The sequence below is a fragment of the Dendronephthya gigantea genome, unplaced genomic scaffold (assembly GCF_004324835.1).
Source record: "Dendronephthya gigantea isolate DGI-Jeju-01 unplaced genomic scaffold, DenGig_1.0 000092F, whole genome shotgun sequence".
NCBI classification, from domain to species: Eukaryota; Metazoa; Cnidaria; class Anthozoa; order Malacalcyonacea; family Nephtheidae; genus Dendronephthya; species Dendronephthya gigantea.
This window is the reverse complement of record NW_021163102.1, coordinates 423,395-434,398: the sequence shown is the minus strand read 5'-3', so window position 1 is coordinate 434,398 and position 11,004 is coordinate 423,395. Positions and strand designations below refer to the sequence as shown.

The 11,004-nt window shown below is 32.0% G+C and overlaps 2 protein-coding genes across 2 annotated transcripts; one reads left to right on the top strand and one right to left on the bottom strand.

The window, feature by feature from the left end:
- Positions 1-198: 198 nt before the first annotated feature.
- Positions 199-1,901, bottom strand: LOC114533533. The gene is made up of 3 exons (XM_028555064.1): positions 1,552-1,901; positions 764-953; positions 199-603 (listed from the first exon to the last, which is right to left on the bottom strand). The coding sequence occupies exons 1-3, from the start codon at positions 1,749-1,751 to the stop codon at positions 493-495; spliced, it is 501 nt and encodes a 166-aa protein (XP_028410865.1). The 5' UTR covers positions 1,752-1,901; the 3' UTR covers positions 199-492.
- A 169-nt stretch (positions 1,902-2,070) lies between these two features.
- On the top strand, positions 2,071-4,684 carry LOC114533532 (ADP-ribosylation factor 4-like). Its single transcript, XM_028555063.1, has 6 exons — positions 2,071-2,284; positions 2,993-3,073; positions 3,231-3,340; positions 3,638-3,709; positions 3,780-3,902; positions 4,313-4,684. The coding sequence occupies exons 1-6, from the start codon at positions 2,218-2,220 to the stop codon at positions 4,397-4,399; spliced, it is 540 nt and encodes a 179-aa protein (XP_028410864.1). The 5' UTR covers positions 2,071-2,217; the 3' UTR covers positions 4,400-4,684.
- Positions 4,685-11,004: the final 6,320 nt, after the last annotated feature.

Here is an 11,004-nt window from a genome sequence, read left to right as displayed (position 1 = left end):
TTATACGCTAACTACACAAGACAAGACAAAAAGGGGCCAAGGCCGATGGAACGATTTTCGTAGAAGGCACTTCAGTTATTGACGAATATTAGAGCGTTTTTTCACGAGAGCTTAACTGATGTTAGATAATTCAGGCCTCAGTGTTTCTCGCGGGTTAAAAAGCTTTACTACGCAATAGCAAATACTGCTCTGTATTTTTAAGTCTTTTTTTGTAACTTTTACACTACTAACCAGAAAAGTTTACTCCAGAAACTTCAGACATATTTTCGTAATTTTCCTCCTGAAACTAGTTTTTCTTCGGCAAAGATGGCTAACCCTTTTTTGTCAGTACAGTAGAAAAAATTTATTAACCTCTGATTGCATTTCATTCTGTATTCACAAATATGAGCATATATTTATTGAAATTCTATTCCTAATTTATTTTGTAAAAAATTTTGTGTTAGGTTGATTGAACTAGCAGTAGTTGTGTAAATGTTATACATATAAATTATACTAGTGTAAAGTCATATTCCAGTTTATAGGGTTAACATTTAAAAGCTTCCTTTCCAATTCCATGTTGGCTTCTCTTGTTTTTTGCGAACTCTTTTCTTTTTCTTCCATAATCTGTAAAGTGGAACAATGCAGAATGATCAATTGAATGAATTGATTGCCTCTACTAACCATAACCAAACCCAACAATAGATCTGCAAACCAACTAATTATCAAATTGCAAATGAATTTACAGAGCGACTAATGTCAGCTAAACTGTAACCATTTTTTTCACCTTTTTATTTTCATTGCTAAACTGCTTTAGATAGTCTGCTTTCTTTTGTTTCATATTATTATCTTCCTGTTTTGATTTCTGGTCATTGGCAACAGCTGTGTCACTTTCTGCAACCCTGTCAATCAGCTGCCTACGATGTAAATCGTCCTTTTCTTTCACTTGGTCTTTTAATTGTGACCTAATTTGCTGCCTTTAAAAAGGAAGAAATTTTACAGTAGGGGAGCTAAATTTTATGCCAGAGCATTTACAGATTGAACTACAAGGCAAGTTGGTTGCATCAATCTTTCCCTTAACAAAATATTTCATAAATCAATTTTCATGAATGCCATTTTATGCACTTTTTGTAATCTCAGCAGACCTACTTTTTCAGGAATAAAATTAGGCGGGGCTACATAACACACCCAGCTAGGCTAAGGCCTAGCTAGATCAAACGTCGCGTTTCTCATGCACTGAACCTAATGCAAATGAACTCAAACAAAGATCTTAGATGATTTGCATTAGGTTCAGTGCGTGAAAATAGCGACATTTGACCTGGGCCTGAAGCCCCTGTTTCTATAGTTAGGGTTTAGGAATAAAGCTTATACAGAATATTATCGCCATACAAAGGCCCACGGCGATTCAACGACCCATATCGGAATTCATCCAATAAAACTTGTGTTGTACTAAGAAATTGAGGCGTCAGTCGCCACCTTCAAATCTCCCTGATTAAATTTGCCTGATCTTTCTCGAAAAATAAAAGGCACAACAATTGTAAAAATTAGAACAAAAATTAGAAGTCTGTCTCTCACCTATATGCTTCTTTCTGAGAAGGTGTTCCGTAAAATGCTACTCTATAAGACTCGTAACGTTGGTTAGCGACCGTTGTTTTCTTGTTTGACTCGTTAGCTGGACTTACTGTCGCCTGGTTGTCAACATTGCCAGTTTCCCCCGTCCTGTTTAGCGACGAATTACTCGAGCTTTCGCGTGTAGTGCTAGCTTTTGCATTCATATTTACTAACCAGATTCAAAAACCAGGTTTCCGTAAGATAAAAAGAGTTACAAATAACAAACATTCAGTGTTTTGAGATCGAATCCATCATATTGTCATATGTTGTGGTGGGGATTAAGAAAGGGTTAAATAATGTTGTCATGACGACCGGTAGGTTTGCATCACTGAGGTTGCATTTTCTTCACCAGTATTTTTCACAAAGGGTCAGAAGGCCCCCACCGACCCCCTATGAGAAGGCCCGGGGTTCCTGGGTACGAGGTTGTGTTTTTCAGCTTGTTCCGCTGACCTTTCATGAATTTTCGTGGTCTCGTTCATTTACCCCACGTGATCAGTCGAAGTGTTCTTTGATTCTTGACGTGGCTGTTCTAAAAAGAGTGATTGTTAACTTACAATATCTAAATTATTTTTTCAATTCTCAGCGAATTCTTCCTAAATATTGGGAAAGATCAACCATTAGGAGTAAGACATGGGATTAACTTTTTCAAATTTGTTTAACAATTTATTTGGGCAGAAACAGAGCCGAATTCTTATGGGTGAGTATCAAAATTTATTATTTAATTTTGTGACATTCAGTGTCATTCATTGCTTCAAATCCTCACATTTTAGGAGGTTTATCTTAAATCATGAATGGCAATTTACAATTCTATGGGTTTTAACGCGTCATTCACCATGAAATATGTGATCCTCGCTCAAGTGTGAGCCTCTGAGCCAATGTGTATTTTATAATCTTCCTTTAACATCTTCAATATAATTATAAGGGCAGTCGTTTTCATGTAGGGCAGATGACTTTTTGTTGTCTCCGAATTTAAATTGATACATTAGCATACAGTGATTGCATATCACATAAAATATTCAACTTTTGGTGTACAGTTGTTTTAAAGAAACCACTATGCAGTCCATGCTATCATAAAACCCAACAAAACACTTTATATGGCAATAACATTTTCCAAGACTTCATTGCTGATGGGCCATTTATATGGAGTCTTGATCTTGCATAAGATGCAAGTACTCTTATGTGAAACATTCAAATGTCTAGATTCTAAAAGTTCTAAAATATATTGTAAATAAGTTGGAAGCATCAAAATTACATGGTCAATATCTGCTTATTTTCACCACAAACTTTAATCCTAAACCTACCGCATTATGTGGAAAATTTAACAAGTTTAATCTTAATTTCTCTGTATTTTGTGAAAATCTTAGCCATCGTATTGACATTTTCTGTTTTGTATTCATTCTATTAGTTGGTCTTGATGCAGCTGGAAAGACAACAATTTTATATAAACTAAAATTAGGAGAGGTTGTTACCACTATTCCAACTATTGGTAAGATTATAATTCCTGCTTTTGCAGTAATGTAATGGTTTAGTGTGTGGCTAAGCTATAGAAGTACATTCAGACAAAAATAATTCTCAATGTTCAAACTAGACATGCTCATAGCAGACTTAGTATCCATCTTTCTGACAAATATTTTTTTACTTAGGTTTTAATGTAGAGACAGTGGAATATAAAAATATTAGTTTTACAGTCTGGGATGTTGGTGGACAGGACAAAATCCGTCCATTGTGGAGACATTATTTTGCTAATACACAGGTACAACTACAGTATGACATACACTACATGTTTGGTTTAATTATTTCATGTTGGCATGTTTGTTTGTCTTCCTTCATGTCACCATCCTTAAGCATAGAATTTCTCTATTAATGTTAAAAAAAACAAAGAGATTATTTAGCAGCACTTAAATAACTACTTCTTGCTCATATTTAGTTCAAAATACGGAACAATATTTTTTAAGTACAATATATAGTTGAAGTGGTTGTCAAGTCTGTAAATAAGACTGACAGACTGTCTGTGAGTTACTCAATTGGAAGATGTTTTTATTTCTTTCAGGGCCTTATATTTGTTGTTGATAGCAATGACCGTGAAAGAATAAATGAAGCTGCAGATGAGCTAAGCAGAATGGTATTGATGTCTCTCTGTAATACGACACATTTCTATGTCCAATTGTCTGACAACTTTTAAATTTTTTTAGTTAGAGGAGGAGGAACTAAAAGATGCAGTTCTGTTGGTTTTTGCCAACAAACAAGATTTACCAAATGCTTTTAGTGCATCAGAACTGACAGAGAGATTAAAACTCAATCAAGTGAAGAGGAATGTAAGTGCTTTATCACATTCATAATTTTCAGTACAAATATAGGTTCAGAAATAGCTAGAGAGAAGCATGTGAATGACTTCTCATCAGTTGTGGTATGACAACTACCGTACTTAAAATAGGAGAGTTAGTAGTTATCCACGTAGGTAGCAACACGTAAGTGGACAGTTATATTAGCCACTATTTACCACTAATGAGTGAGATGACTAAAATGTTAGTTTTACAGTCACAACAAATATCGGGTAATTCATCAGTTGGCTTACACAGTTCATCAAATATTTGAAAAAACTCTTTGAAAAACTCATAACTTCCATTTTCACCTAATCATCTTGCCTCCATATTATAAGCCAAGCCGGTACAGTTAAATGAAATTTCTATTACTGTATGGTAAACTAAATGTTTTGAATTTTTAGTGGTATATCCAAACATGTGTTGCAACAGAAGGAACTGGTCTATATGAAGGACTAGACTGGCTTTCACAAAAACTATCATCAGTATAAATAGACTGGCAATGATCAGAATGTAAAGTGTTAACATGGATGTTTGTTTCTAAGAATATATATACATACTAATTAATTTTATACAAAAAGCAAGTAGAGATCTGGACACAACAGTAATTTTGAACAAACTCAGTAGGGCATTGACACAAAACATGTAAAGGTTGTGACATGTTTAACACTGGTCAGATGAATGGTCAAACATATGGGTATCACATTTGAAACCATCTTATGCCAGGTCATTTTCTGTACAAGTTGTTGGTATAAATTTCCTTTTATGTTGCCTTTTTCCAGGAATTGTATTTTTGAGCCGACTATGGCACTGGCCAGGGTACTAATTTCTCTTGGAGATTAGGAATTATGCCCTGGTATTTTGACAGAACATAGCGGAATCGGATGAATTAATATTCTCAGCGGTCTCACATGCGCCTGTTAATTGAGAATTTTCTGTTCTCTTTTCTAAAAATTCTTTTTAAAAATTTTGACATACACAAACATTTTAAAAATTTTTGAATTCAATTTTTTTATTTTGTTCAACATAACCTACACTAAACCCAACTATTTTTAAAATTTTAAAGCTTTATTGTAATAATTTTTTAATTTAATTATAAAATTATAAAGAAATTATATCAAAATTTGAAAAAATTTCAAAAATTTTTAAAAACACTTGCATGTGTGTCAAATATTTTTAAAAATTGCTTCAAATATTTACAAAGACAATTTTCTTTCGTTTTTGAGCATAATTGCTAGGTATTTGTGGTGGTACCTTCTTTTGGAATTAACGAATTTTATAATTTTCCAAAAACAAACCAAATATGCTCAAAAACAAAAAAAATTTGTCTTACTAAAAATATTTCAAGCGATTTTCAGGACAGTAAGACATTTTTTAAAATTTTCGAAAATTGTACGGGACCGGTACCTGGCCGAAATTAATGAATTTTTCAATTTTCCAAAAACCTACCAAATATGCTCTAAAAGGAGAGAAATTTCTCTTTTGTAAACACTTGAAGCCATTTTCATAACATTAAGACAATTTTAAAAAAAAAATTCGAAAATCCTCAATTTTGGGCCAACCATTTTTGCCTGCCAAATTTTTCAATTTTCTAAAAACCAACCAAATATGCTCTAAAACGAAAGAAATTCTACTTAGTAAATATTTGAAGCCATTTTCAGCATATAAAAACATTTTTCAAAATTTTCGAAGTCGTCAGTTTTGGCCAAAATGGTATGCCTTCACCATATTTCCAGTCGCAGTTGAGGAATTTTTCAATTTTCCGGAAACCAACTAAATATGCTCTAAAACGTAAGAAACTTGTCTTAGTAGATATTTGAAGCCATTTTCAGCATATTAAGACATTTTTTAAAAATTTATAAAAATGGTCAATTTTGGCCAAAATGGTAATTGTTACACCGTTTGTATATTGGCTAAATTTGACGCATTTTTAGATTTTTCGAAAACCAACAAAATATGCTCAGGAACGAAAGAAATTCTACTTAGTAAATATTTGAAGCCATTTCCAGCATATAAAGACATTTTTGAACATTTTCGAAAATCGTCAATTTTCGCCAAAATGGTATGCGCTTACCATTTTCAGTCAAATTGACGAATTTTTTAATTTTCCAAAAACCAACTAAATATGGTCTAAAACGAAATAACTTGGTCTTAGTAGATATTTGAAGCCATTTTCAGCATAAAGAACTTTTTTGAAAATTTTCAAAAATCGTCAATTTTGGCCAAAATGGTAACGGTACCCTTTGGCTTTACCATTTTGGCCGATTTTAATGAATTTTTCAATTTTAAAAAAACCAACCAGATATGCTCCAATACAACATAAATTGGTCTTAGTAAATATTTTAAGCCATTTTGAGCATGTTAAGATATTTTTGAAGATTTTCGAAATATTTTTGAAGATTTTCGAAAAACTGTCAATTTTGGCCAAAATGGTAAGGGTACCCTTTCGCCCTCTACCATATTTTGGCCGATTTTGATGAATTTTTCAAGTTTCGAAGAACCAACCAGATATGCTCAAATAAATTTGTTTTACTAAGTATTTGAAACCATTTCGAGCATATTAAACTTTTTTTTAATCTTCAAATTTTTCTTCCTGTCAAAAAAATCTTGGGCAACTGTGTTAGGCTTGGGCTCCTGTATTGCCGACACAGTAGCCCAAGACAAATAATTTTTTCTTGTGTCCAAATTTTTTATGTCAAATTTTTTTTACTTCCAGCCCAAATTTTTTTCTTGTGTCTGTGTCTGGTAGCCCAAAACAAATCATTTCTTCTCGTATTAATTTTTTTCTCTTGTGTCCAATTTTTTCTCGTGTCCAATTTTTTTTCTTGTGTCCAAATCTTTTTTCTTGTCAATTTGTTTTGTTCTGTTAAAATTGTTTTCTGTTAAATTTTTTTCTAATCTTCAAATTTTTCTTCCTGTCAAAAAAATCTTGGGCAACTGTGTTAGGCTTGGGCTACCCTGTATTGCCGACACAGTAGCCCAAGACAAATAATTTTTTCTTGTGTCCAATGGGTAAGCCTTACCATTTTGGTCAATTTTGACGACTTTTTCAACTTTTCAAAAAGTGTCTCAAAATGCTAAGACTTCCTTCCTAAGACAAATATCTTTCATTTTAGAGCATATTTGGTTGGTTTTTGTAACATTGGAAAACTCGTTAAAATTGACCAAATTGGTAATGCTTACCATTACCATTTTGGTCACTTTTGACGACTTTTTGAACTGTTCAAAAACTGTCTTAAAATGCTAAAAATGGCTTCCTAAGACTAATATCATTCATGCTAGAGCATATTTGGTTCGTTTTTAACACATTGAAAAAGTCGTCAAAATTGACCAAAATCGTAATGCTTGCCCATTACCATTTTGGTCAATTTTGACGACTTTTTGAACTGTTCAAAAATTGTTTTAAAATGCTAAAAATCGCTTCCTAAGACTAATATCATTCAATTTAGAGCATATTTTGTTGGTTTTTGGAACATTGAAAAACTCTTTAAAATTGACCAAAATGGTAAGGCTTACCCTTTACCATTTTGGTCAATTTTGACGACTTTTTGAACTGTTCAAAAATTGTCCTAAAATATTAAAAATGGCTTCCTAAGACTAATATCATTCATTTTACAGCATATTTGGTTGGTTTTTGGAACATTGAAAAACTCCTTAAAATTGACCAAAATGGTAAGGCTTACCCTTTACCATTTTGGTCAATTTTGACAACTTTTTGAACTGTTCAAAAACTGTCTTAAAATGCTAAAAATGGCTTCTAAAGACTAATATAATTCATTTTAGAGCATATTTTGTTGGTTTTTGGAACATTAAAACACTCGTCAAAATTGACCAAAAATGGTAAGGCTTACCCTTTACCATTTTGGTCAATTTTGACGACTTTTTGAACTGTTCAAAAATTGTCTTAAAATGCTAAGATTGGCTTCCTAAGCCTAATATCATTCATTTTAGGGTATATTTAGTTGGTTTTTAGAAGATTGAAAAACTCGTCAAAATTGACCAAAATGGTAAGGCTTACCCCTTACCATTTTGATCAATTTTGATGACTTTTTGAACTCTTCAAAAACTGTTTTATAATGCTAAAAATGGCTTCCTAAGACTAATATAATTCATTTTAGAGAATATTTAGTTGGTTTTTGGAACATTGAAAAACTTGTAAAAATTGACCAAAATGGTAAGGCTTACCTCTTACCATTTTAGTCAATTTTAACGACATTTTGAATTGTTCAAAAACTGTCTTAAAATGCTAAAAATGGCTCCCTAAGACTAATATAATTTATTTTAGAGCATATTTGGTTGGTTTTTGGAACATCGAAAAACTCGTTAAAATTGACCAAAATGGTAAAGCATTACCATTTTGGTCAATTTTGACGAGTTTTTCAATGTTCCAAACACCAACCAAATATACTCTAACATGAATAATATTAGTTTTAGGAAGCCATTTCTAGCATTTTAAGACAGTTTTTGAACAGTTCAAAAAGTCGTCAAAATTGAGCAAAATGGTAAGGGGTAAGCCTTACCATTTTGGTCAATTTTAACGAGTTTTTCAATGTTGTAAAAACCAACCAAATATGCTCTAAAATGAATGATAGTAGTCTTAGGAAGCCATTTTTAGCATTTTAAAACAGTTTTTGAACAATTCAAAAAGTCGTCAAAATAGACCAAAATGGTTACGAGTAAGCCTTACCATTTTGGTCAATTTTGACGAGTTTTTCAATGTTCCAAAAACCAACCAAATATACCCTAACATTAATGATATTAGCCTTAGGAAGCCATTTTTAGCATTTTTTAAGACAATTTTTGAACAATTCAAAAAGTCGTCAAAATTGACCAAAATGGTTAGGGGTAAGCCTTGCCATTTGGTCAATTTTCACGAGTTTTTCAATGTTCCAAAAACCAACCAAATATACTCTAAAATGAATAATATTAGTCTTAGGAAGCCATTTTTAGCATTTTAAGACAATTTTTGAACAAATCAAAAAGTCGTCAAAATTGACCAAAATGGTTAGAGGTAAGCCTTACCATTTTGGTCAATTTTGACTAGTTTTTCAATGTTCCAAAAACCAACCAAATATGCTTTAAAATGAATGATATTAGTCTTAGGAAGCCATTTTTATCATTTTAAGACAGTTTTTGAACAATTCAAAAAGTCGTCAAAATAGACCAAAATGGTAATGGGTAAGCATTACCATTTAGGTCAATTTTGACGACTTTTTTCAATGTTCCAAAAACCAAAAAAATTCGCTCTAAAATGAAAGATATTAATCTTAGGAAGCATTTTTTATCATTTTAAGACAGTTTTAGAACGGTTCAAAAAGTCGTCAAAATAGACCAAAATGGTAAGGGGTAAGCCTTGCCATTTTGGTCAATTTTGACGAGTTTTTCAATGTTCCAAAAACCAACCAAATATACCCTAACATTAATGATATTAGTCTTAGGAAGCCATTTTTAGCATTTTAAAACAGTTTTTGAACAATTCAAAAAGTCGTCAAAATAGACCAAAATGGTAAGGGGTAAGCCTTACCATTTTGGTCAATTTTGACGAGTTTTTCAATGCTCCAAAAACCAATCAAATATGCTCTAAAATGAATGATATTAGCCTTAGGAAGCTATTTTTAGCATTTTTTAAGACAATTTTTGAACAATTCAAAAAGTCGTCAAAATTGACCAAAATGGTTAGGGGTAAGCCTTACCTTTTTGGTCAATTTTGACGAGTTTTTCAATGTTCCAAAAACCAACCAAATATGCTCTAAAATGAATGATATTAGTCTTAGGAAGCAGTTTTTATCATTTTAAGACAATTTTTGAACAATTCAAAAAGTCGTAAAAATTGACCAAAATGGTAAGGGGTAAGTCTTACCATTTTGGTCAGTTTTGACGAGTTTTTCAATGTTTCAAAAACCAACAAAATATACTCTAACATGAATGATATTAGTCTTAGGAAGTCATTTTTAGCATTTTAAGACAATTTTTGAACAGTTCAAAAAGGCTTCAAAATTGACCAAAATGGTTAGGGGTAAGCCTTACCATTTTGGTCAATTTTGACGAGTTTTTCAATGTTCCAAAAACCAACCAAATATACTCTAACATCAATGATATTAGTCTTAGGAAGTCATTTTTAGCATTTTAGGACAATTTTTGAACAATTCAAAAAGGCGTCAAAGTTGACCAAAATGGTTAGGGGTAAGCCTTACCATTTTGGTCAATTTTGACGAGTTTTTCAATGTTCCAAAAACCAACCAAATATACTCTAACATCAATGATATTAGTCTTAGGAAGTCATTTTTAGCATTTTAGGACAATTTGTGAACAATTCAAAAAGGCGTCAAAGTTGACCAAAATGGTAAGGGGTAAGCCTTACCGTTTTTGTCATTTTTGACGAGTTTTTCAATGTTCCAAAAACCATACAAATATGCTCTAAAATGAATGATATTAGTCTTACGAGGCCATTTTTAGGATTTTAGGACAATTTTTGAACAATTCAAAAAGTCTTTAAAACTGACCAAAATGGTAAGGGGTGAGCCTTACCATTTTGGTCAATTTTGACGAGTTTTTCAATGTTCCAAAAACCAACCAAATATACTCTAACATCAATGATATTAGTCTTAGGAAGTCATTTTTAGCATTTTAGGACAATTTTTGAACCATTCAAAAAGGCGTCAAATTTGACCAAAATGGTTAGGGGTAAGCCTTACCATTTTGGTCAATTTTGACGAGTTTTTCAATGCTCAAAAAACCAACCAAATATGCTCTAAAATGAGTGATATTATCCTTAGGAAGCCATTTTTAGCATTTTAAGACAATTTTTGAACAATTCAAAAAGTCGTCAAAATTGACCAAAATGGTTAGAGGTAAGCCTTACCTTTTTGGTCTATTTTCACGAGTTTTTCAATGTTCCAAAAACCAACCAAATATACTCTGAAATGAATAATATTAGTCTTAGGAAGCAATTTTTAGCATTTTAAGACAATTTTTGAACAATTCAAAAAGTCGTCAAAATTGACCAAAATGGTTAGAGGTAAGCCTTACCATTTTGGTCAATTTTGACTAGTTTTTCAATGTTCCAAAAACCAACCAAATATGCTTTAAAATGAAT